At 44.9% G+C, this 26,311-nt stretch overlaps 1 protein-coding gene across 2 annotated transcripts in view; it reads right to left on the bottom strand.

Moving 5' to 3' along the window:
• The window catches only part of URI1 (URI1 prefoldin like chaperone), a 427,315-nt gene that overhangs the window by 32,249 nt on the left and 368,755 nt on the right, over positions 1-26,311 (bottom strand). For both annotated transcript variants that reach the window (XM_069216759.1, XM_069216758.1), the window contains 2 exons: positions 22,474-22,610; positions 7,496-7,739 (listed from right to left, as the gene is read on the bottom strand). In XM_069216759.1, coding sequence (XP_069072860.1) covers positions 7,496-7,739; positions 22,474-22,610 — 381 coding nt within the window. The remainder of the gene's footprint in view (positions 1-7,495; positions 7,740-22,473; positions 22,611-26,311) is intronic.

Raw genomic sequence — 26,311 nt, 5'->3', positions numbered from 1 at the left:
ACACACTGACAGGAAGAACAAGTTAATTGCTTTCGGTAACGTATTATCTAGCTACAAATTCCTCACCTTTGATTTTCCCCAGGCATCAGACTGGATCCGGATACGTTTGCTCAAGCAATACCCCTGCGCACGTCATCAGGTGGCTCCATTCGGCTCCACATGGCGTAGTTGGCGCTGGTCTCTGTGGTTACCTATATGTTCCAGCCATGTCCAGAGGCGCAGGGCCTCTTGACAAATCGTCCACAACCCCACCCCGCCCTGCCTGTTGCAGCACCACATGGCAGTGGTGTTGTCCGTAAACACCTGCACTAACTTCTCATTGAAAGAGGAAAGAAATGGCTGTAACCACGAAAGGGGTGGAAAGCAGACAGGGGGTCGCCGCGAGGCCCAAGGTCTTGGTCACAGCTCGAGACTCAAAGTGCTCAAGCGCTGAGTGTGCCTTCTCACCAAACAAGTGCCAATGAAGGGCATGTCTATCAGGTTTGCCTGAACTTCCCCTGAAAAAACAGATGTCCTCAGCCATGCCTGGTGCCCTAAGGCCACTGTCGACACAATCGCTCTACCTAGTGAGTCAGTCGTATCTAAGCCACACCAAATGGTGAACTTTGCTGCATCCCTCTCGTCTTTTACTGCTTGGGAGAGTATGGCACAGGCCTCCTCCGGTACCTGAGGCAGCACTTGCGATGCCGTATCCTAAATGGTGTGTGAGAAACAGCCCAATAAGCATCTACCTCAGTGCCCTACTAGTGGTAGAAAACATCTTACTCCCATGATGGTCCAGTATCTTGGATCCCTTGTCTGGGGGAGTGGAAGAGAATGCGCATTGTGAAGTGGAGGCTTGGACCACCAAGTTACCAGGGGTGGGGTGTTGGCTGAGAAAGCTTGGGTCACACGGTGCAGAGTGATGGCGCGGGCCATCGTCCTATTTACAAAATCCCCTGTGTTGGGCTTGGACCAAGTTCCCAGCGGGACATCTGTAAGTGCTTTGTTAAAGGGCAGAAGGGGTTCAGATGTAAAAGCCCTAGGCTGAAGAACTTCCATCAAGGTGTTTGTCTTGACAGCCACTGAGGGCAGTTTGAGGTCAAGAACCTCCACTATCCTACGCACCACCACTGCATAGGAAGCCCCCTCCTCTGTAGGCACAGGGAGAAAGCAAGCCAGTATCCAGAGAGGTGTAGAGACCGCTGTTTTCTCCTAGCTCCTCATCCCAGCCCAAACTACTCTCTAACTGGTGTTCTAAAGGGTCCAGTGACCCTTCCCACTCTTCTCCCATGCCTGGCTGTGTGAAATAAGCCTCAGGCAATGATCAGGCACCTGTGGGCGCCATTCGGCTCCGGATCATCGTGAATCAGAATGGGACTGGTGCAGGTGATGGGTGCCGGGAGCATTTACGTTGGGACCAGAGAAAGTTGCCTGGGTACGACGGGTGCCGGTCAGGATCCCGAATCAGATCCTTGGCTGGAGCCGCTGGCGTGGAACTGGACGGGGCTTCCTCCGAACCCACGGGAACCGAAGATGCGTCAGAAGGGTCGGCCCACTCAATACAAGGTACATGACCTCATAAAATTCCTTAATTTGAGTGGATGTACATCCGGCTCCCGGAAATGGGGGGAGGCGCGGAGTCTAACTGGGTAACAGCTCCGGCAGAACCATGCCAGGAATGCCGATGGAGAAGGTAAAGTCAAAGTCCACTTGGACTACTTCTTTTTGTGCCTCTTCCCAGAGTGTCCAGAGGACCTCAAATGGGATGAAGAGGACTTTGGGCTCCTGAAGTGGTCCTGTGACCTCCTTCTCGAGCGGGACAGAGAGCACAGAGGAGTTTCACATGCTGCTGTCACCGACTGCCGGGCCGCAAGCAGCTTTAGAGACCGCTCCTTCAAAGCCATCAGCGCCATGGCCTGGCAGTCCGAGCATGACTTGGAGTTGTGGTTGCACTCGAGGCACCCGAGGAAAACAAGATAGGGGTCCATAATCGACATAACACGGTGCTAGGTGCCACACCGTTTGAACCCAGCCTTCCTTGAAGACATCCTCAACACACTTGAAGAAAAACTGGACAAAATTTAGCAAAAAGACCTGTCAAAAAGTGAGAGAGGGGGTGCTCTCTCTGAATCTGCGCTAACTGGCATGGAAAGTAAAGAACTGACACCCACATGCCTGGGTGGTGCCTATACAGGTGACTGACATTGCTTCTGGCGCCAGCAATGCCACACAGAGCCAAATAGAGCCACCCAATGGCACGCACAGGGGTATTACTCAAGAAAAAGTTTCCGGATTCAATCAGACACCTGGGGACAATCAAAGGTAAGGAATCTGCAGTTCAGCTGTGACAGTGATTCCTGCCAATGAGGTGGGATGTCTACTACGCCGAGGGACATCTTCAAATGCAGGGTACAGGTACTCAGTCAGTGTAACTGAGTAGTTTATTCCATCATACTGACAGAGTAAAAACCATACTCTGCACTCTAGATAAGGCTCCTCATCTGGTCAATGTAATACACGAGTGCCTGTTTTGATGTCTAAGGTGTGTGTAAAACCCGTTCAGCTAATGAACCAGGTTGTGGAAAGAATAAGGGCAGCTCAATAGCTTTGTTAACGTGGAAAGGTGAGACTACCCTGGACAGGCGCTTTTGGTTTGGTTCTAAGCACTACCATCTCCTTGTGCACCTGCATAAATGGTTCCTGAAAGGAATATGCTTGTATTTCACTGATGTTCCATTTGTAAGATAAAGGATATTAGAAAGGCCACCTTCCAGGAAAGACATTTAAGTTGCAAGACTAGAGGAGTTCAAAAGGTGGCCCCATAAGCCCTGGAAGAACTACGTTAAGGATGCATACTCTGGCAGGAGGTGTTCTAGGGGGTATCACGTTTTTGAGCCCCCCCACCCCCCTAAACACCTTAACCACAGGAACCCTGAAAAGGAATTAATATTGCCTGCACTGCATGTATGTAGCCACAGAAACAAGAGGCATACAGAGGTATATGCAAGATATGTCTTTTGCAAGTGTAAAAGTTACGAGATGATGCTTTGGACCTTAACTTTAAAGTTGCCTGAAGAGATCAATCTCTTCCCCTTGACTGCATCACATATGTGAGGCCTAGGAGTCTCAAGCTAAAATCGCCATACACTCCTCAGGGAGGTTTGGGTAGCCAAACCCTAAGACCATAGGTGCCAGTTTGCTAGGTTGGGCTGCTTCGGATTTGGGTACCTGTTTTGGCCATGTTATACAAGAAGGTCCGGCCTGATCGGCAGCTTCTCCAGACGACTGCTGGATATCTCCAGAAGCATTGAGTTCCATGGCTGTCTGGCCAAAACTGGAGCTACTAGAGTGAAGGTCATGGAAACTTGCATCATTTTCCTCAACAGGTACAGGATAAGCAAGAGAGGAGGAAAACAAAAGCAAGTATCCCGACTAGTTCAAACACAGTACACTGTGCATGGATTATGGGTAGCAGGAGATGAAGATTTGACATTTTTTTTCATTTGTGGACTTGTTGATGCGTCCTACTTAAAAGGTCCATAAAGTTGTCTTTGAAGTCCACTTTGCTATGAACATGCTTTAAAAGAGGTCTGAGAGTTAGGTGGATGGCCGGCAGCTCGTGGTAGTGGATGTGTAGACAACTCTGGTACTTCATACAGTGATGTTGCAAGGATGTGGACCCCGTGTGAGCTATGCATACGTGGCAATGCTCACCCGCAAGAGACAGTCCTGGAAAGGCCTGAGCGCAGCAGACTGTTTCTGTTCTATGACTGCAGAAAGTGTTGAGTGCTGGCCTCACTAGATCTTCCCACTGAGACAGGCGGCGAATGTGTAACCTGGCGTGCTGCAAAATGGCTATGCAGAATTCAATCATACTCAAGAACTTAAAATAATTCTAACAGTTTCCGGGTGAGGGGACAGAAAGAGACAGCAGCTGACTTGTAAAACGCATGCAGTTGGAACCCTTGCCTGAGAGTGCTGTCTTATTGCTGCCTACGAAAGCTGCCTCACTGAGTGGTAGACTGCAGGACACCATGGATTTTACTAACTCAATGTCTTTCTTTAGTTTATCTCTTCCCACTTTTCATCCACCTGGAATCCAAAGAGATATTCCTTGTCAAATGTCAAGTTAAGGAGGTGCTGTTCGACCACCAGTTTGAATCCAGAGGTCTAAAACCATGCATGGCTAAAGAGCGGAATTCTAGTGTTTACACTGTGGGAGGCAGTATTTGCATTGTTGATGGAGAAGCAGATGTTTGCAATAGAAATGCTTTCTGCAGTGACTAGCTCTTCCTCCCTATGTCAGTAGGTCTCAGTGAGGAGCTGCACCAGTACCACTATCTCCTCCCAGTGAAAGTGGTCATATCTAGACAGAAAACCTAATGAACTGGCAATACGCAATTGTATGTATGCACCAAAATCCAAGAGCTTGTTAGGAATGCGGAGGAGCTTGCTCTTCTCTGGCAGGGACCTCCCTTGTTGCTTGAATTGAGGCTTGCTGTCTTTCTGTATCACCAGGGAGTCTGGGGGGATGTGGCTTTGGGCATAATATGGCTCTTTGGGAGATGCCTTAAATATCCTGTCAACTGGTAGTACGAATACCTTCCCCTGACAGGGTGTCTGAAGTTGTCTGGGGCTGACTTGACCATCCAAGTGAGCAAGGCCAGATACTAGATGGGATGTTCTGTTTTAGAGGGGATTGCCACCAAAGATTTTCCTTGGCCTCTTAATAATGGCATGATACAAGCTGATATCATTTGTGAGGGATGGCTTAGTCAAGTAGGGTTCCAAACCTGGATAATCTGCAGGATCAACATTGTAGTTGTCCCAAGGGCTGTCCCTATCTCCTGCTTCAGGATGATGGTTGGAAGAGTCTCCTCCCCATAGGGGGTACCATGGTCAGAATATGAACGCAGTGACCTGCCAGGAGATTCTGCTGAGGGCAAGTATAGGGAAGTGGACGTTGAGTGTGGTGGTGGAGGAAGAAGTGGTGGAGACTGCCTGGGCGAGGGAGGTTGGGGTTAAGAGCTTGTAGTTCTGGTCCTCTGCTTGTTGGGGACGGATGATGTGCAACATTGAATTGAATCTCCAACTCAAAGGTCGGTCTGTTTCTTAGGAATCGAAGGCAGAGTGATTGATTGTTTTCCTGAAGGCAGATTAGTGGAAATCGTGCCAGATTCTGGGCACATGAAAGCTGTTTGTGCCTGGAGTTCAGTTGCTCTGCCAGTCTCTTCAGGTTAGGAGCTGCAGATTCTTCCGATTGCTGTGTCGTAGAGGCCCACAAAGCATATTAGCACTCGCTCTTGGACGTGCTCTCAGGATAAATTTCAGCGACAGGGAGGTGGGGGGTTGGTACCTTTTGGATGAGGAGAAGAGTTGGTGGTGGTGACTGGCAGTGGTCAATGAGCCCCTTCTCAGTGCTGACCGGAGCCCAAGGGAGGAAGTGGGACAGAAGCTGAGATTTTCGTTCTGCCCTGCTTGGGCCTAAAGTCCTGTGGGAGTACTGCTCTGCATCAGAGTTTGGATTTTCAACTGTGCAATGTTTCTGCCTCTGGCTTTGTGATGGAGTAATACTTGGAGTATTTTTGGTTCCAAGCCCTGTTAAGGTGGACCCAAGGGTGCCCCATCTTGATCTTCCTCAGAAGTGCTTGAGGACATCTCCAGGCTGAGGTTCAGTTGGGCCGCTGGGATTCTGGAGGGGCCTGCGTCTTCTTCCTCGATGGCAAGAGGGTCATGTTTATTGATAATATTGAGCATCGCAGAGGATGACTACTGCTCATTAAGAAGTATCCTCAGCGCCTTTCCCTTCAGGATCTCATTGTCTTCTTACTCCAAAAGATTAGGCAGAATTTGCAGGAGGCCTCATTGTAAGGGCAGGGAGGACAGAGGTCACAAAGTCTATGCTTGTCCACTCAAAGGTACTTAGTACTGCACCTTGGACAAAAATGGAAGGGAGAGCATTCCATCATTGCCTTCTTGTCTGCATTCTCCGGGACAAGCTCTGGGGAGACTGAAGACTTAACTGAGTGGAAGACCTAAGTGTTGGTAGCCTGGGTGCCAAAACAAAGCAACTGATGGGCTTGGAGCAGTATTCACGTCAGGAGAATCGTTGAATAGCGGTGGGCAGTACAGTGATTGTTATCCGAGTCATTGGTCTCGAAACGTGAAGCATTTAGGCCCAAAAAAGCCCTTAGGATGATGTACGTTTCAGAACAGTAGTTGAACACATTTGAACCAGATGGTTGGGGGGGGGGGAAACAAAGGTGTTGTGGGTGCTCATGCATGTATTGAATATAGGGAGGAGTCACAACATCACGAGACTCGAAGCTTCATTGAAGAAAAATAAGTTGTAATGTCTGAGCTCAATACTAGATGGCCAGTGTATGAAAAACATGTGTATCAACATATACAAATGCTACAAACACAGACATTTTAGGACAATAGTAGCTATTCTTAGGATTCTTTGGCACATTTGACTCAAATTTACAAACATTATACAATGATTTATAATGTATGCAAATGTAAGAAAAATGTATTACCTGTATTGTTTTCATGTACTCTTTATATTTTCTCATTTATTCTGGATTTTAAATTTTGCATTGGAAGAACAGTGCTGCTTGTGCTATTTTCCTTTCTTACATTTTCTTATTGCAGCTGCTGCCTTTCACTTTTTTTCTACTGTGTCATGAAAGTTGAAAACAAAATGCCAATCACAAGCTTTCCTTCCAACCCTCAATTGTAGTCTATAATTGCAGCTTTCATCTCCACCACCTTAAGACAATTATTTCCTTCCTTAATCAGAAAACTAGGAGACTAGTCATGGCTGTTACAACTGGAACCAGGTTTGGCTATGTAAATTTAATCTACAAATTCTTAATTAGTGATAATGTGTCTGCATGATCACCAATCGGCCGCAATTCAGCTGCAATACTGTCTATATTACATCTCTTCACTTTCTGCCTCCTAATGAACTCTGTGTTTAAAATCATGCTCATTGGTCTGTAGTTATATGTTCACCAGCATTCATCAAGTAAAGGATTATTCCTTATTTTCCAATATATTATCTTCATATAGATATGCCCCCCTGCCTAAATGTTTACAGACTATGAATACCACGTAGGTGACTGCTGCTCTTCAGTTCTTGCTCCTACAGTGTCGAAACCCATCCCAATCTTGCTTCGAACCATTTCACTAGTTTCAGTTTTCTTCCATGAAACCCGATCTCCTTACTAACAAAGTTGCTGGTTGTGCCCATCCTTGTTTTAAAGAAACATCTATTGGATGAGCACACAACAGGGGTTATGTAACATAATTCAGTAGCAGTCTTTTGGCACTACCATCCGAAATGGAGGGTGGAGGGGTGGGTCGAATTAAGATGTATACATACTAAGCAAAATAATATTTTATTAATAACAGCATTATTTCTCTGGACTGGAATGTGAAAGAAGACACAATCTGCCTCATCATCGGTAACGCACACATTAGTGGTTAAATAATGCAAGTTGTGTTATACCTCCAATGGTCCGGATGTAGGAGAATGTTTGCTGGAAGAATGATACTCTTCTGGAAGAACTCCCTCACTGGCATCAAAGAAGATGGCATCATCGCAGCTAAGGCTTCTCATCATTCCGCGCCTGTCTTCAAACTCAGCAGCACTGCTCTCACTTGTATCACTGCAGATGCTATCATCTCTGCTTCGGGACTTTAAAATCGATTTTCTAGGAACATACTCCCCATTTTTAACATCGACGAAGACTCTAACAAGAAAACCGACAGAAGTATTTTAGTATGAGTTTAAACTTCAATAATCCCAATACCTTTCACAACAATAGACACAACTACAAAATACTTCATGATTGCAGGCATGACATTATTTCCTAGGCTGAGACATTATATTAGTAGATTCTAAGTGAAGAAGTAATTGTCTTTACCCATTCAGCTGTAACAATCTGTCTCAAAAGTAGCAGACTCAACCAAACCTTCTCCTTGTGTGATGAAAGATCTTGATAAAAAAGTGCGTTGTATAGTAGGACTTTTTCATCCGTCAAAATGTTTTGATCTACCATGTATGTAATACACTGTCCTATGAGGTCTATGCCCTCAACTGCCAAGTCTCTTTCATTGAAACAAATGTGAGACAAAGAAAAGGGAAATTTGTTTAAATATAATGAGTAATATACGATGGTACAATTCGGTTGAATGACTACTGATTTGTGGATTCAGAATTACAGCTCATTAAATAAATTGATTTTGTTCAGTTACAGGTTCACAATGATCAAGTCAAAAAACACAGCACCAGAGACTAACATGAGGGTATTATGTAGGTGAGGGAGCTGTAAGTTAAAAGCTTTGGACAATCAAGTGATCTGAACTGACATCCAGCTACTATCAACAACATAACTACAATTATGTAATATTATTAGAGGTGTTAGCAATGCAATCACTGAACATGTCATGAGCAATGTGATATATGAATCTACCAGCAGAGCATCACGATTTAAAGTTACTTTAGGGCACCAGTTCAAGTTAGCTGACATAACTATAACTGGTGAATTTCAGAAGTTTTGTTAGTTAGTTTATTTTTTGTTTTAACTGACATTTGCACTTAACTATAAAGTCCCTTTAATCTTTTTTCTATGAATTTCTAAGGCTTTTTTTTAATGTAAATTAAGATGCTATTACCATACCTAACTATAACATCACTTTACCCTTTGATATTTTAGTGAATTTTTCAGTTTTTTAAAATGTAAAGGCTGTCGTTTTAAGTAAAGCAGACTTACTGACTTGCTCAGAAGTCCGGAATGGAAAAAGCAGATGTATTGGCTTGATCAAGGGGCCAGCACATCAAAATATATTAAGAAGACCTATTAGTTTTGTTAATAAATCACAACAATATTTATCATTACTATAATTCAATGACTTCTCATGACCAACCACAAGGGGTGCCCACACTCCAGTCGAGCACTTAGCTCCCGCTAAGAGTGCTTTAATTGTAAGCTTTCCTAGGGTCATGTGTTCAATAGCCCTGGATTTCTATTGTTTGTTTTATTGATTGTTTTTAGGAGGGCTGTTGCACTCCGTTAAGCTTCCCCACATTAAAATAAATGGTTAGTAGTGTCCTTACCAATTCTAGGCCAAAAACATCTATACAGAAAATTATACGGTGCTCCTTAGCGGGAGCAGTGAAAATGCAAGGAGTGTCTACTCTGCTCATTTCATACTTACCCTGTTTTTTTTTTTTTTTTCGGGATTGGGTGCCCTAGTCTCACCCAGGGCACCCAACAACTGTATGCAATTTTGAGGGTTGGGCAGGAGGGCACATGGGCCCCTATGGCCTGCCAGCTCTCCTGAAAACATCCATTCATGGTGAGGTAGGAGTAGGCAATTTGTTTCAATTTTTATTTTATTTTTTAAATGGGTGCCCCAGTCCCACTGGCAGCACACACAATCTTTATTGCCCTTAGGGCCCATCACCCCACAGTACCTCCAGCTCCCCCCATCCAGGGTGCTTGCTTCACTAGTTTGCTTCCACTTGGCAAAAGGAGTCCAGTGTTTTACTCCCATCTGGCTGGGAGCAGCTTTTTCTTACTGCTCCTGTCTACAGTGTCTTGCGGGATGGGGTCCCTGGAACACTACAATTCATCAGGCCTTTGGTGACAGGGTCCCTGGGGCTTTCAAATGGCTTGGAGAGGTGGGCCCCCTCTACCCTAAAAATAAAGTATGCACTGACCCACCCTGGAGATATTGGAGGGGGCATTTAACTAAAAATAGGATGTTAGCCTATTTTTTTTTTTATTTTAAATTTTTTACCACAGATTAGCTGTAAAACTTTATTTAAAAAAAAAAAAAAAAAAAAAAGTTTTTGGCGCCAGAAGTGGCCCCACCATTTCTACTGGGTGTCTAGAGTTCCTATGAGAAACTGCATGGGGAAAACTAGTTTTGCTATTTTGGGTCCCCTTCTTTTTCTCAGCCTCCATTTGACAGATCATCACCCTGAAACATTGAGAGAGGAATGCGACTATTTTGGAATATATATATATATCTATCTCTCTCTCTCTCTCGCTCGTATTTTGATAGGCTCGAAAGCCTACTACCAATTAAGCATATTAGGTGATGTGCATCTCTGTAATGAGAAGGGGTGTGGTCTAATGACATCAACACCCTATATCAGGTGTGCATAATTATTAGGCAACATCCTTTCCTTTACCAAAATGGGTCAAAAGAAGGACTTGACAGGCTCAGAAAAGTCAAAAATAGTGAGATATCTTGCAGAGGGATGCAGCACTCTTAAAATTGCAAAGCTTCTGAAGCGTGATCATCGAACAATCAAGCGTTTCATTCAAAATAGTCAACAGGGTCGCAAGAAGCGTGTGGAAAAACCAAGACGCAAAATAACTGCCCATGAACTGAGAAAAGTCAAGCGTGCAGCTGCCATGATGCCACTTGCCACCAGTTTGGCCATATTTCAGAGCTGCAACATCACTGGAGTGCCCAAAAGCACAAGGTGTGCAATACTCCGAGACATGGCCAAGGTAAGAAAGGCTGAAAGACGACCACCACTGAACAAGACACACAAGCTGAAACGTCAAGACTGGGCCAAGAAATATCTCAAGACTGATTTTTCTAAGGTTTTATGGACTGATGAAATGAGAGTGAGTCTTGATGGGCCAGATGGATGGGCCCGTGGCTGGATTGGTAAAGGGCAGAGAGCTCCAGTCTGACTCAGACGCCAGCAAGGTGGAGGTGGAGTACTGGTTTGGGCTGGTATCATCAAAGATGAGCTTGTGGGGCCTTTTCGGGTTGAGGATGGAGTCAAGCTCAACTCCCAGTCCTACTGCCAGTTCCTGGAAGACACCTTCTTCAAGCAGTGGTACAGGAAGAAGTCTGCATCCTTCAAGAAAAACATGGTTTTCATGCAGGACAATGCTCCATCACACACGTCCAAGTACTCCACAGCGTGGCTGGCAAGAAAGGGTATCAAAGAAGGAAATCTAATGACATGGCCTCCTTGTTCACCTGATCTGAACCCCATTGAGAACCTGTGGTCCATCATCAAATGTGAGATTTACAAGGAGGGAAAACAGTACACCTCTCTGAACAGTGTCTGGGAGGCTGTGGTTGCTGCTGCACGCAATGTTGATGGTGAACAGATCAAAACACTGACAGAATCCATGGATGGCAGGCTTTTGAGTGTCCTTGCAAAGAAAGGTGGCTATATTGGTCACTGATTTGTTTTTGTTTTGTTTTTGAATGTCAGAAATGTATATTTGTGAATGTTGAGATGTTATATTGGTTTCACTGGTAATAATAAATAATTGAAATGGGTATATATTTTTTTTTGTTAAGTTGCCTAATAATTATGCACAGTAATAGTCACCTGCACACACAGATATCCCCCTAACATAGCTAAAACTAAAAACAAACTAAAAACTACTTCCAAAAATATTCAGCTTTGATATTAATGAGTTTTTTGGGTTCATTGAGAACATGGTTGTTGTTCAATAATAAAATTAATCCTCAAAAATAAAACTTGCCTAATAATTCTGCACTCCCTGTAGTATAATTGCACACACACACATATACATATATTTGTGTGTGTATGCAAATTATACCACTTTATTCTAGCAAAGTATCATCACTGCTTTCTTTCCTATTTTATTAGCTGTGTTGTTTATAGATTGACAATTATTTCACAAGAGCAACTATATCAATATCATTCTAGTTTTGAATCAGGTTTGACTATGCACCTCTCTCAATAAATTTTTAAGCTTCAACTGAAGTCACTTGAAAAATCTGCATTCTACAACACACATCTACTCGTAGTGGGATGCTACTATGATTATGAGAAACCGACAACATGGATACATTCTTTTCAATGAAAAAGTAGGAATTTTAAACAAAGTCAACTGCTACTGGGCATAGTAGCTGAGGTTCTCAATTTATAGAGTTCAATTACTTAATAAGCATTAAGAAAATAAATTACACACATGTAACTGTATTCCTCCAGTACTGGTATCTTTCATAGACTCACAGGTTTAAATCAATCCCTGTCATCGAAATGGGAGTCCCACAGTACTATTGAAAGCAGTAGAGAACAAACGTGCATAGAACTCAATGTTAAAGGCATTCACTTTAATAGCTTATTAACATCAATTAAAAAGACCTGTAGTCCAGCCAATCAGGCGGCAGCACCCTTCAGAACCCTCACCATAGAGGCTTTAGTCCCTCAAATTTTCAAGCACAAGTGAGATATCCAATTGTAAAAAAATAAAGGGAGGAGGGTGAGTCGCATGTGAATCTATGAAAGATACCAATATTGGACAACTATAGTTACAGGGTCGTAACGTATTTTCCTCTCCAGTATTGGATCTTTCAAAGATTCACATGCTTGAATCTGAATAGTTAGCATTTGAAAATATCAACAATACAATGTTATGGTGGGAAACAGTTTTGAAATGGCTCACCTTATTGAAATAGATGGCACAACACAGCTTGTACCACAGCCACATCACTTTTGTCTGAAGGATGCTGTGTAACGGTGTGCCTGTTGGACTGTGTTGCTGCCCAGCATATCTACTGGATAGGCACACCAGCAAAGAGAGCTGGAGCAGTGGAAACACCTCTAGTAGAATACACCTTAACTTTGCGTAAAAAGGGCTTTCCTGCTCGTCGTGACAGAATTTGATAGCTGTTGTGATTCATCTGGCTATGTTGTGCTTTGACACTGGTAATTCTTTACGTAGTGCTCCATAAGCCACAAACAGCAGTTCATCTTGAAGCGTTAAGTTCTATGCAAGAATAATTTAATCCACCTCTTTACAACTAGCATATGTAGTGTTCTTTCTGTTGTAGTCTACTGATTGGGACAGAACATCCTCAATATAATGAGTTTGTTCAGGTGGAAGTCCTATGAGACTTTTGGTATGAACTGTGGATTAGTTCATAAGATGATGCAGTTTTGGGTAAACTGCAAGAATGGTTCTGCGATTATGAACACTTGGATGTCACTAACATCTCACTGATGTTAGTGCCAGTAGTATTGCTGTCTTCCATGTGAGGTACTTCAAGTCAGTTTTATGGATTGGCTCAAACTGAGCCTTCATTAACTGACTTACAACAATATTGAGATGCCAAGTAGGGTGGGGTTTCCTTACAGGAGGAAACACTCTGAAAAGTGTTTTGCGAAATTGTTTGATTACCATAGCCGACCATAATGAGGGTAGCTGACTTGACCTAAGGAATTGGGATATTGCTGCTAAATGCACTTAGATAGATGAGTGAGCTAGTCCAGACTTCACTTGCTGAAGAAGATATGGTAGGATTGGTTGTGGAGGCTGTTGTAATGGGATAAACGTCTTTCTCTGACACCAGAGACAGAAACGCTTCCACTTGAACCTATATGTTGTCTTAGTGGTATCAGCTCTGACTTTGGTGAGGATCTCTCTGCAGTCCTCCAGTATATCTATTTGAACAAATTCATTGAACTTAGGAGCCAGGCCGACAAATACATCGATGTTGGTTGGAGATGAGGTACCTGGCCGTTTATCATGGTAACTCAAATTGCTATGGGTGTCAGCTGTATGTGGTCCTGCTCTGAAAGAAGGAGGAGTTCCATGAACCAGAACTGTCCGGGCTACTTGGGAGCAATGATAATCATTCAACAGGGTTCTCTCTTTAGCTTCTTGAGGAGCCTGGGGATTACGGGATCAGGGGAAAAGAGCGTGTAAAGATTTTTGACCATCTGAACGAAAACTCATTCCCCCATGATCCTTCTTGGTGATGGGAGCTTGCGTAGTATTGACATTTAGAATTTACCTTGGTCGCAAATAAATACAAGTTTGGTTTGCACCAAAGATTGAAGATATCTAAAGTTTGCTGTTCAAGCACCCACTTGTGGCAGCTGGTAGGCGTCCTGCTTATTGTGCTCGCTAAGCACTGATGAACATGCTGTCCTGAGGAGGAAAGATAGTAAGGCCAGTGCTATGGTCTTGAGCTCCAGCACATTTCCTTTTCTATGGTGTTCCATCTCCTGTCGACTGTGAAGTCCTGAAGGTGAGTGCCCAAACCCTCCAAGGACGCGTGAGACCCTTGGCAATGTTGCTACCCGGAGCACTTATGCTGCCAGCGTTGGGGTGATCTGAACAATGTCATTAAAGGAGCCTTGCACTTGCTCCCACTGCTTGTCTAGCGCCTCCTGCAAAGGACACATGTGAAGCTAGCAATTAGGGATCAAAGGAATGCAAGAGGACAGCCTCCCCAGGAGTGACTTGTACAGTCAAACTGAAACAGACCTTCTTTTGCTTAGCGGTTGAGCCAGCTGTTGTGTTCTGTTTTGACATTTTTGTGATGTGAATGCCTTGTTCTGTATAGTGTCCAGAACAGCTCCTAGGAAAGTTAATGTTGTTGGAGTGACAGAGGAATTATTCACGTTTACCATGAGACCCAGCATCTTGAAGAGGGAGAGGCAGAGGGAAGCATTTGCTGTGAATTGTTGAGACATGACCACCTTTATTAGCCAGTCATTCAGGTAAGGGAATACCTGAACTCCTTTCTGTCTCAAATCAACTGCCACTGGAGCCAAACACTCGGTGAAGATATGGAGGAGCAGATTTTAGACCAAAGAGAAGAACTCAGAATTCATAGTGGGTGCCAGCCACTTTGAACCTTAGGTACTTTCAATGTTTTGGGTGAACCGGGATATGGAAGTATGCATCCTGGAGGTTATATGAGACCCGTTATTGAGGAGATGCAAAATATCTTGCAGGGTAACCATGCAAAAGGACTCCATTATCAGGTATTCACTGAGCTTCTGAAGATCTAAGATAGGGCACCAGTTTCCTGACTTTTTCCATACCAGGAAGAAACTGGAGTAGAAATATTCCTCTCTGAGTCTCCTGTACCTCTTCTGTTGCACCCTTTGCCACCATGGTTGAACTCTCCAGCAGATGTTTTGTGATGAGGAGGTTGTGCTCCTTTTGGGGGAACATTCTGAAGCTTGATAAAATTTGAGAGCACGTTGTTGAGCTACGACATCCAGGACACATCTGTCCATGGTTATTTAGGACCACTGACGGAGATGAAGGGCTACACAGCCTCTAAGTTGTCTGCTGAAGTTGGGGGAAATAACCAGCACCACGGTAAGGTCACCGTTTCTTGGTGGGGTCTCTCCCTCTAGAAGATTGTTTCCCTCTTGCTGCTGCTTGTACGCCGCTGGAGGTGGCTGCTGATATAGCTGTGTGCATTGTGTGCAATATTGACCTAGAAAAGTGTGCTTCTGTCTGTAGGGTTGATATCCTCCTCTATACGAGTAGGAACCCCTTCCCCATGCTCCTTGGGTTGTCTGCACATCTGAAGAGTGCCTAGGGTCTAGGCCGTGTCTGGATCGGACTCCATGGTTTGAAGCGCATCGTCAACATGCTTGCTGAATAATAACTCTTCACTGTTATACAACATATCCAGGATCTTGCTGTTGATTTCAGGTCTGAAAGATGTTGCCTTCAGCTTTGTTTCCAAGGTACAGCTGCTCCTCTTCCAACTGCCTAAACCCTGTGGAGGAAACATCAATGGCATAATCAATCTCCGCCAATGCCCTTTCTCCCTCCTGGAGAATTTTAATGGCCTCAAGCTTCGCATCCTCTGGCAGCAGGTCTAGGTACTGGCCATATCAGGCTACATCTAGCTATCGTAGTGCCCTAATATCGCCAGGGAACGGGACACTTCGACAGTGGTGGCTACCTTGATGGAAAAACGCTTGTCGATGTTATCCAGTTGGTGCCCCCTCTATCAAGTGGTGTTGTGATAGTGGTTGATGGATTTATTGAGCACTGCTGAGCTACTTGCGTTATGACAGAATTCGGCTTGGGATGGCTGACTAAGCATGTCGGGGAATCACCAGGTGCCTCATATCTCCTTTTCAGCCTAGGCAACACTGCTGCCACCGTAGTTGGATTTCACACTGCATTTATTCTCTCTTCCCAAATGAAATATGCAATGCAGATGGCTCTTACATGTTTCTTTGTTGAATCCTTGAAGTCATATAGGCAGCTATCGCACTGCTTGGTGGTCAGGGGAAGCGGGAATCTTTTTTTTTTGCCCTCTCCAGGATGTTGTGAAACCACCAATGTTTTCTGGTGGTGAGTCTACTGGTGGAGGTATAGGTAGGGATGGCATCAGAATTAAATAGTCATCCCACTCATTAGGTGTGGAAGCGAAATCTCTCATGTCCCCCTCTTCTCTGCTTTTATCTGAGAAAGGTGGGTCGTCCACTGGAGGATCTGCTTATGTACTTGTCAGTGTGGGTAGTGGAACTACTGGTAATGGCTAGTACGAGGCCAATCAGTGGGCGTACAAACTTGTGGAGATGGAATGGGTGGTGGAGGTGCAGAGGCAGCTGGATCAGGAAACCTTTTGTAGTAGTCCTGAAGCATATACTGGAAATTGTTGACCAATTATAATGGCATCTGCACAGAATGCCCCTGTTCCTGTGGGTTATGGGTAGTGTAGTCCTCTTCATAATGTTTTTGTTCACCTGCATAAAACTGGTCCCTGTAGTATGGTCCTTGTCATCCTCCTACTGACACTTTACGTGAAGTTTAGAGGGACTATGTGCTACTTTGAAGGGGCCTTCATCCTCGGACTTGTCATCTGACATGTGTCAATAACGCCTTATCTGGTAGAGACAATATCTAGTTGCAGATTTCTTACCTTTGAATTTCCCCCAGGCGTCAGACTGGATTCAGAGATTTTCCTTGAGCGGTACCCCTGCGTGCCTTTAGGCGTCAATTGGCTCTGGGTCATCCGCACAGGAAATTACGTCGCAGGTCCCATTTAGGCACTGCCCCAGCACACTGACGTCAGTTTCTTTTAACGGCTTTCCACGCCAGAAGTCCGGAGCATGAATAAAATTGACTACTGGTGTGTCAAAACTGAGGCCCTGAAAGAAGAGTCCCTGACCCTAGAAATCAGTTTGCAGAGCAGGGAGGATGGGTGGGTCAGTGAAGAATCTGTAACTAGATATTGTCTCCACCAGATAAGGTGTTACCAAAGGAGAGAGACTTCTAGTTGCAGATTCCTTACCAGATTCCAAACACAAGCAATACCAACCACAGAGATGGGTCAGCAAAACAAGATTATAGTAGAAAGTCCTGCAGGACTGAACAAGCAAACAGACCTGATCTAGGCAGTACTGTTTGGTAAACGTGTGCAGAGAAACCCACGTTGCCACCTGACAGATGTCAAGGACTGGAACTCCATGTGCTAACGCAGTGGTCGCGGCTGTAGCTCAGGTAGAATGAGCATGCAAACCTTCAGGTGGTTGCTTTTTGGCCAGTGCATAGCAAACCTTAATGCAAAGTATGACCCATCTGGAGATGGTCTGCTTCTGCACTGCCCAACCTTTCGAGTTAATAAGCCCAGCAGACCTTCTGATGGCTGTCTGTTGGCCAGTCAATAGCAGTTATTCATACAAAAGACAATCCATCTTGAGATGGTTCTTTCAGCACTGCTCTTCCCTTCTTCACCCCAGAAAAATCCCACAGTTCTGATCATCCACCTAGTGATCCTTGGTATGATCGATGTAGAAGCTCAGAGCTTTCTTCAGGTTATGGCAATGAAGCATCTTTCACATTGGGAGGATGGGTAAGAACACAAAACATTGGCAGAGCAACATACTGTCCAGTATGGAGAGGCATTACAACTTTTATGAGGAACGCTGTCTTGGTCCTTAGCAATAACTTGTCTGGAAAAAATAGTGATTGCTAAAAAGAAAGTGCTTGCAGCTCCGTCATGATGAGCAGACATGATTGCAATGAGGAAAACACTTTTCAACATGAGCACTTTAGAAGACAACAATGCACTAGCTCGAATAGAGTGCACATCGTGCATGTGAGAACCAGACTGAGGTCCCACTGGGGCATCAGAAAGGATTTTGGATGAGAAACAGAGGGGCAGTGCTTTCAAAAAGAGCATCACAACAGGTGATTTATGCAGAAATGGTTGATCAGGCAACCGGATTAAAGCCAATAAGGCTGATAAATAACCCTTAACGGTTGCCACAGCAATGCCTTGCTAGGCTAAAGACAGGGAGAAAAGAAGAGCATCTAACAACTGAGCGTGTAAGGGTTCGATATACTGGGAATAACATCATGCAACAATCTTCTCCCACCATCCCACATAGGTGGTCTTAGCAGAGGGGCGCCTGGCTTCCAAAATCACATTCACCACTTTAAAAGGGAGATCGAAGGTCATTAACTGTCGCGGCTCAATGTCCAAGCCTGTAGGGTTAAATTGTGCAGACTTGGGTGCAAGACTGTCCCTTGCTGTTGCAACAGTAGATCCTCCCTAACAGGCAGCCAAATCAGGGGATTATATGCTCATGGCCAGACGTTCTGGGTAGCACACCTTCCTGGCCCAATGCAGACACACTAGGATGGCTTGGGCCTGGTCACTTCTGATCTTCTTCAGAAATTTGGGCATGAGTGGTAAGGGCAGAAAGGAGCACAGGAGTCCTGAACTCCAGTCTAATCAAAAGGTATTTTAGAGTGAGAAGTTACTTGGGAACTCAAACTCGCAAAATGTTTGACAATGCAAATACTTGACAGTGGTGAAAAGATGGAGCCTGGGTTCTTCCCATCGATGAAAGATGCTCTGTATGATCTCTAGGTGTTACTGCCATTCGGGATCCAATAAGCAACACCATTTAAATCAGCCTGGACTGGCGTTTACTGACACTGCCAGGTGTTGTACAATCAGGGAGCTGCCCTGACGATCCAGCCAGCTCCAGAGGCACTCAGCCTCCTGGCACAGGGCCCATGATCCCACTCTGCCCTGCTTGATGCAGTATCACATGGAGGTAGCGCTGCTTGTGCCACCTGGCGTGGTCCACTAACAGGCTGCAGGAGCTAGAAAGACTTATAGCTGCTCTCACCGAGACCAAAGCAAAGGGTTGAAACATCCGGATCATAGCTCAAATGTCCTGGACTCGTTGAGGCAGGCAGAAGGCTCAAAACAGCACTTTGTCCAGAATGGCGCCAATGAAAAGGAGCCTCTGTGAAGGAGTCAGGTGCTACTTTGGAGCATTAACGGAGAATCCCAGCAATTTCAATGGGTTGGCAGTTAACTGGGCGTGGGCCAGAACTGTTTAGGGTGAGCTCACCTTCAGCAACCAGTCGTCGAGGTGCAGGAAGACTGGTATTGACAGTCTCTGAAAATGGGCAACTATCACCACCATAACTTTCTTGAACACTCAAGGGTGCTGGAAAGGCAGAAAAGAGTGCACAGAGAACAGATAGTGCTCGAGGGCTACTTGGAACTGCAGGTAGTAACTATGGGACCGCAGAACAGGGCATAAAATAGGCGTCCTGCAGATCCAGTGCATCCAACCACCTGGATCCAGGACAGACAGAACTTGGACCAAAGTGAGCATCATGAACTAGTCTTTCTTTAGTTTCAGAAGGCGAAGGTCTATAATAGGACTAAATTGTTCTTTCTTCTTCGGCACCCGGAAGCAACAGAAGTAGCAATCAGTCTTGATTTCTGATGCCAGCACCCTCACTATAGCGGCAGTTGATGGGGAGCAGGGAAATGGTGAGTTTGTGGTCACTGGGGTCTGAACACTGTTGGCTAGCTTCCCGACCACCCACTCCAATGGCTTGTGAGGTTTATTGTTGCTAAAGCAAGGTTTGCCATGGCCTATTCTGCTATCCTCTTCTGAAGGCTCGAAAGGGGCGATACTCGTAGGAAAACTGCTGTACACACAGTGCAAGACTGATGGAGGGTGCTGTTACTTTTTTTTTTCTTTTTTAAAAACTCCAAACAGTGAGTTTGCCTCGTTTCTGAAGTCACCGGTGTCAAAGGGCATGTCCGTAAGCGACTTTTGGACATCACTCAAGAATCCAGTGGAAAGTATCCAAGTGTAGTGCTGAAGCACCACAGCTGTACCAACTACTTTACGTAGACAGTCTGTTGTGTTCGGGCCCAACTTAATTACGTATTCGCTGCATCTTTGCTACCCTGAGTAATTTGTTGAAGATTGGCACAAAGGTCATCTGGGACTGCTGGCAGGGTATCAACTGCCATGACACACAAGGTATTAGACTAATGCCCTGTGACGCAACTTGAATTGACAGATCTTAGTGCCAGGCTCGCAGAGAACTGTGTTTTCTGAAGGTCTCCATGCTTATGTCTCGTGGAATGGACGGGAACCCATTTAGTTTTACCCAACTGTTGGGAGGCAAGAACTACAAGACTTCTGTGTTTGATGTTGCAGGAGGAGAGGTGGGTTTACTGGAGTAGGACTGTGTTTCCTGGCTACTTGGTGGCTGACAAGAGGCCCAGATTCTGGCTTTGCTTAGGCATCCATGAGAGCGTCCATGAGTGCCTCACTGAAGGGTAGAAGTGGCTCTGCTGAAGTCTTCTCTGGCTCCAGAACTTTGGAGAGGATGTTTGTTTTCACCTCTACTGAGGGCAGCTGTCTATGGACTTTTGCAACCCTCCTGATCAAAACAGCAGGAGAAGCAGGTTCCTTCAAAGAGGGACCAGGCGGAGAGTTGTGGCCAAAGTCACGGAAGATGTCAAGTCCTCTAGCATTCTGAGTGCCAATAAATAGTTTTTGGTCATCATAAAGTTCGAATTCATCATCATTATATGGATCAGACTCAGAAAATGTTGTGGTTAAGGAAATGATACTTCCAAATCTCATTGCGGATGAGGTCTAGGAGGATGAAGCTTTGTTGGAGGTCGGAGTGGATTTGCTTCCAAAACTAAAAGAACCATCTGCTCTTTCTCTGGCGTTAGAAGCATGAACGCATAAGAAACCAGCTTGGGTCTCGTACCTTGTGAGAAGTCAAGGTAGGTGTCAGATCCGGAGTCGCGGTGGACCATGGAAAGGGGTCAGCAGGCACAGTCAGCACTGGGGACAGATCTGCTGGCTGAAATCCGACTCAAGGCTTCCTTGGACCTGGAAGCACACAAGCAGGATCTAGCACTGTACCAAAAATTAGATTCATGGAGTCCGTGCACTCCTGGATCTGCTGAGGTGTTGCCACTGGACCCTGAAAATAAAGGTAACATATGGAAACAAGCTCAGGACAAATATGTCTGGGGGAAGGAATGGAACAATGGAATACCCTAAGGTAAGCCCGTCTTCATCGGATGAGAATGGAAAGAAGAGGGCGAGTTGCATTTTAGTTTGTTTTGCCATTCGATTTGGAATTGCCTGAATGTGATGACTACCTCTCGCGGGATCAGTCTCACGACTGCGAGTGCATCCGCGTCCTAAACTGGGAAAGGGCCTAATGCACTTTTCTACAATGCCCTGCTCCGCATTTTGGCCTTGCGGTTCCAGGCTCAGATTCATCTGAGATCAGGAGTCTCACAATTTCCAATTATGGGAAGAGCCCAGACAGAACCCTTGTGGGGGTCCGTCACTGACATCTCTTTACAGCAATCTTGCAGTTTTAAACCCTATAGTCGTAAGGGGAGACATGTGTCTTGCAAACTGGAAAAAAGCTGGATAAAATTTCTGTCCAGTGACAGAAGCGAGAAAGGGAGCTTCAGATCAGCATTGAAAGGCGTGGAAAGAAAAGAACTAGCTTCAACTATCAGAGGTGGCGGTTTATATTGTGCCACCGACATCACTTCTGGGGTGGGATGGACTGGACACAGACGCACCATGCCACGTTATGGCACGAGAAGGCACTGGTGAGAAAAATACCAGGATCTAGTCCTAGCCTGGATGTATTCACAAGATAAACAATGCAGGGTTAGAAGTATCCATCAGAAAAATCAAATTTTCAGTTACTCGGTTTGTTAATTGTGCTATTTTGTATGGTACATGGAGCAAATTTGACTAATCTAAGAGTACATCAAGTTTTAAACTTCCCAATCAATGTTTCTGCCTCCAAAGGACAGGAATAAAAGCCGTTTTCACGGTTTTCATTTTGTCAGTGGGAGCTAAATATGTTAATTGTTCTCTCAAGGCCTACTTAAAAATACTATCTAATGAAATCCCCAAACTAAATCAATCACAGTATGCGTATAAGAAACTGTGACGGCATTAGAATCTCATTTTCACTGTGAAACTTTGGGTTAATAACAATTTAATAATCTTTGTTAAGTCTTTTTTAAGAATCAGAGAGATCTTATGTGACCGCAGCCATTTGGTATTGCACTCAGACTAGTCAATCATGCTCACAAGAGCTGATTTCTTTGAGACCTGTTATAAAACGATAAAGTGCACGGATATATGGCAATGTCAATCGTGTATGACGCTTTGGATTAGTAAGGGTATAGGGTGTTCTGCAACGTTAAGAGGGCAAAATCTTGAGAAAACAATCACGGCCATTTGACCAAAAGAGCTTGAATTGTATCCCTCTTTCCAAAGACTGATAAACTCTGTAGATTATCAACTAGGTGGACTGTTGATTTTTTTTTTTTTTTTTACAAAACTAAATGTCTAACAGGCGACAGACAATGAAGAAGTGTGTTTTCTACCTGTAAATATCTGCAGGAGTTTTAATATGTGGCAGTTCTGTGTGTCCATTACCATTACTATTCTTCCTTTTTCGTTTTGCCTCCTCCTTTTTTTCGCTGAATTTTAACGTAGTATTTTTTCCTGTGTTTATTCTTACCTAAAATATAAAATGCAAAATAACCACAAATTAAGATATCTGTAGAAAGTACATTGTAACACTGCTTTTTCATCGTCCATATTTTTGAATCAATAAATACAATTTATCAAGCTGGATAAACACTGTTGCGTAGACTGCGAGACTGGTTTCGTTTCCGACTTGAATGTTTACGTTAAATAACATGCAAGACTGGCATTTTGACAATATATAGCAAATGTAGCAATCTGCAGCGCCAGGAAGCTAAACTAAAGACCTTCACTACTGTGACTAAAGATATCAAATTAGCATACATAACACGGCAGATCCTAAAGTGGATAGAGATGTATTTCTGAGAAAATACTGGAAAACTAAATAATTAAGAGGCCAAGATTTAAGATTTGGAAGGGGCGAACATTAATGAAATCAAGCCCATACTATAAACTTTCATTCAGGACAATATACAAATTCTGTTACCAAAGTCTAATTTCATAAGCATTATTATACATCGAAAACATCCTAATCAGAGGAAAAAAATAATTTAAAGTTGTTCTGCTCTCAACACTTTCCATCAAAGTCATTCATATAAGAGGACCTCCATATTCAGGCAAAAGCACGAGAATACATTCTGGAACAGACTTCGTGGCAGAAGCTTAGAGTCGTCCAAGCTTGAAACACCCCCGAATGTTCATTACGGACTGGCAAATTGTCTGCTTTCCTAGTACATGCAACCCACTCAACCAAATTGGAGACAGAAGAGTGACCTGCGTGCCTGGCAATTACATCACATTAGAACTCGTGTTGCAGGTAAATGGCCTTTCCTTTACTGAAAGCAGCGAACCCTAGTTATAAGCTGCCAACATACAACAACAAGCACTGGCAACGCCAATAGGGTTCGCCTACACAAGAACTATTGGCGTTTGCAATGTGTTTTGCCATGTTGTACACCAGTGAAACTGCTGTCCAGCATGACTAAATGTTAGTGGTGTGGAGTGTCAGAGTGGAGTGGGGCAGTAAAGTGTAAGAGTGGATTTGTTGGAGTTTCAGAGATGAGTAGGGGAGTAGAGTGTAGTGAAGTTAAGTAGAGGGGAGGGGAGAAGAGTTGAGTGGTTCAGTGACAGAGCATGTTGTAGAGTGGAGAGGGGTGAGGTGGAGTTCGGGTGCACTGAGGTAGTGGGGTGGGCTGTATCAGAGTACAGTGGGGTGCATTGGACTGAGGTAGAGAGGGGTGGAATAGTGTGGACTGGAGAGGGTGGAATGAAATGGTGTGAGGTGGTGTGGACTGGGTGAACTTGAGTGGCGTGGATTAGAATGGATTGAGGTGGGTGGCTTGAATTGGAGTGATAGGGCTAGAGTGGGGTAAATTGATTTGGAGTCTGGTGGATTGGACTGTAGTGGAACGGATTAGATTGGATTGTGGTGGATTGGATCCATTGGATTGGAGTGGGGTGGACCGGACTAGAGCAGGATGGATTAAAGTGAGGTGGATTGGACTGGAGTGGGGTGGAGTAAATGGATTAGAGTGGAGTGGGGGTGGACTGAACTGGGATGGGGTCGCCTGATTGGGATACAGCGGGGTAGATTAGGATAGAGTGGGGTGGATTGGAGTCGAGTGGGGTGGGGTGGAATGGAGTGACAGGTGGAATGGAGTTGAGCGGATTAAAGTGGGGTGGGGTGGATTGGGGTGTGGTGGGCTGCAGTGGGGTGGATTTGATTGGAGTGAGTGGGGTGTGTTGGATCAGAGTGGGGTGGATTAGAGTGGGGTAGAGTGTGGTGGACTGGATTGGGAGAGAGTGGACTGGAGCAGAGTGGGGTGGATTGAACTGAAATGGGGTGTGGTAGATTGGGGTGAGGTGGATCGGAGAGGTGGATTGGAGTGGAGTGGACTGGATTGAAATGGGATGGACTGGATTGGGGAGTGGTGGGCTGCAGTGGGGTGAATTTGATTGGAGTGAGTGGGGTGTGTTGGATCAGAGTGGGGTGGATTAGAGTGGGGATGAGTGTGGTGGACTGGATTGGAGTAGAGTGGACTGGAGTAGAGTGGGGTGGATTGAACTGAAATGGGGTGTGGTAGATTGGGGTGAAGTGGATCGGAGAGGTGGATTGAAATGGGATGGGTGGATTGAAATGGGATGGATTGGGGTGTGGTGGGCTGCAGTGGGGTGGATTAGAGTGGGCAGATTTGTTTTTAAATTGCAGTGAGGCAGATTGTTTTGAATTCGGAGTGGGCAGATTGATTTGGAGTGGAGTGGAGTGGGGCAGATTGGAGTGGGCCAGACTGCTTTGGAGTGAGGCAGACTCGATTCTGATGGATTGGAGTGGAACAGAATGATTTGGATTGGAGTGGGGTGGGGCATACTTTTCTGGATTAAAGTGGGGTAGACTGGAATGAGGCAGATTGGAGTGGGACAGATTGTTTTGGATTGCAGTGGGGCAGATTGTTTTGGATTGGGGTGCAGCAGATTGCAGTGGGGCACATTTTTGTGGACTGAGTGGGGAAATTGTTTTGGACTGGAGTGGGGCAGGTTGAAGTAGAGTAGGTGAGAGTGGGGCACATTGTTTTGGATTGGAGTGGGGCATATTGTTGCAGATTAGAGTGGGGTGTATGGAAGGATTGGACTGGGGCGGATTGGTGTGGGGTAGATTGCAGTGGGCATATTGGAAAGGGGTGATTAGGGTGTACTGCACGATTATGTGTTTAAGCATAATTTGAGAAATTACACATACATTAACAATGTCGCTTTGCAATATTTAGAACAAGATAATTGTAATCTTTTGAGAACAGCGCCCACAAGCAAAAACAAAAGAAAACATGAGTGCAAAGTGAGAAAAGAAGACTTGGCAAAATAAAAGGAGTTAGCTACAGAAAATAAAAGTTTGTATTTTTTTTTGCCTTGCTGGACACGTTTTTGCCAGTCACACGCCAGGCCACTAGAAGGTAAAAATAACAAAAGAGTACCTCAATCACGTTGGAAACAGTGGATGGGCACTGATTGGGTTCAATCAATCAGTGCTTGGTCCCTACTTCACACAGAGGAACAGAAATTATGCCAGCCCTGCAGTGATAAATTACAAGGATGTAAAGAAGAGTGCTACCCAAGCTAACAAATGGTAAGTGATAGGTGGGCATCAAGCCCTTTACTGTACACAACACTCTCACAAGTGAGACGCTTGCGCTAGCGCATGCACTCACAGATTCGACCCTAAAAACTGTAAACATCAAAAAGGGTGTCACAAAGGTCACAATACTGTCAGCAAGTCAGAATCCTATCCTACCTGCAATGGGGTTAGAGATAATTTAAGCCACAATTTTTACAGAAGGATGCAGTGGACTTGAGGCAGTAGAAAAACGTACATATCTATGTTCAAGAAACATTTCCAAAATGCCCGTGGCTTTCTGTTCTTCATGGAACAAACGCTTAAGCAACCTAGTAAACCGTTGCTAAAATGTCCAGACCTTCTTTGTGCTTGACCCTTGCTCCAGTAAATCATCTATAATCCAGCCACATTCTGCCTTAGCTGGCATCGAAAATACCCTGGCTATGTTCTCCCACCCCACTGTTCCATGGCAGCTCTTGGAGATGGCACAGACACTAAGGATCAGCGGGAGAGCGAGCACACCGTGGCAGAAGCGCAGTGGCAAGCTCTTCAGCGTCGAGAGGGGTCAGTGGTGGGGTACACACTGGAGGCCAGTGACGGCCCTCTGGATACTGAGGTCTAAGTGG

This window comes from Pleurodeles waltl, chromosome 12, assembly GCF_031143425.1.
Source record: "Pleurodeles waltl isolate 20211129_DDA chromosome 12, aPleWal1.hap1.20221129, whole genome shotgun sequence".
NCBI classification, from domain to species: Eukaryota; Metazoa; Chordata; class Amphibia; order Caudata; family Salamandridae; genus Pleurodeles; species Pleurodeles waltl.
Note: the sequence above shows the minus strand (reverse complement) of the source record. Positions and strands in the feature narration are given on the sequence as shown.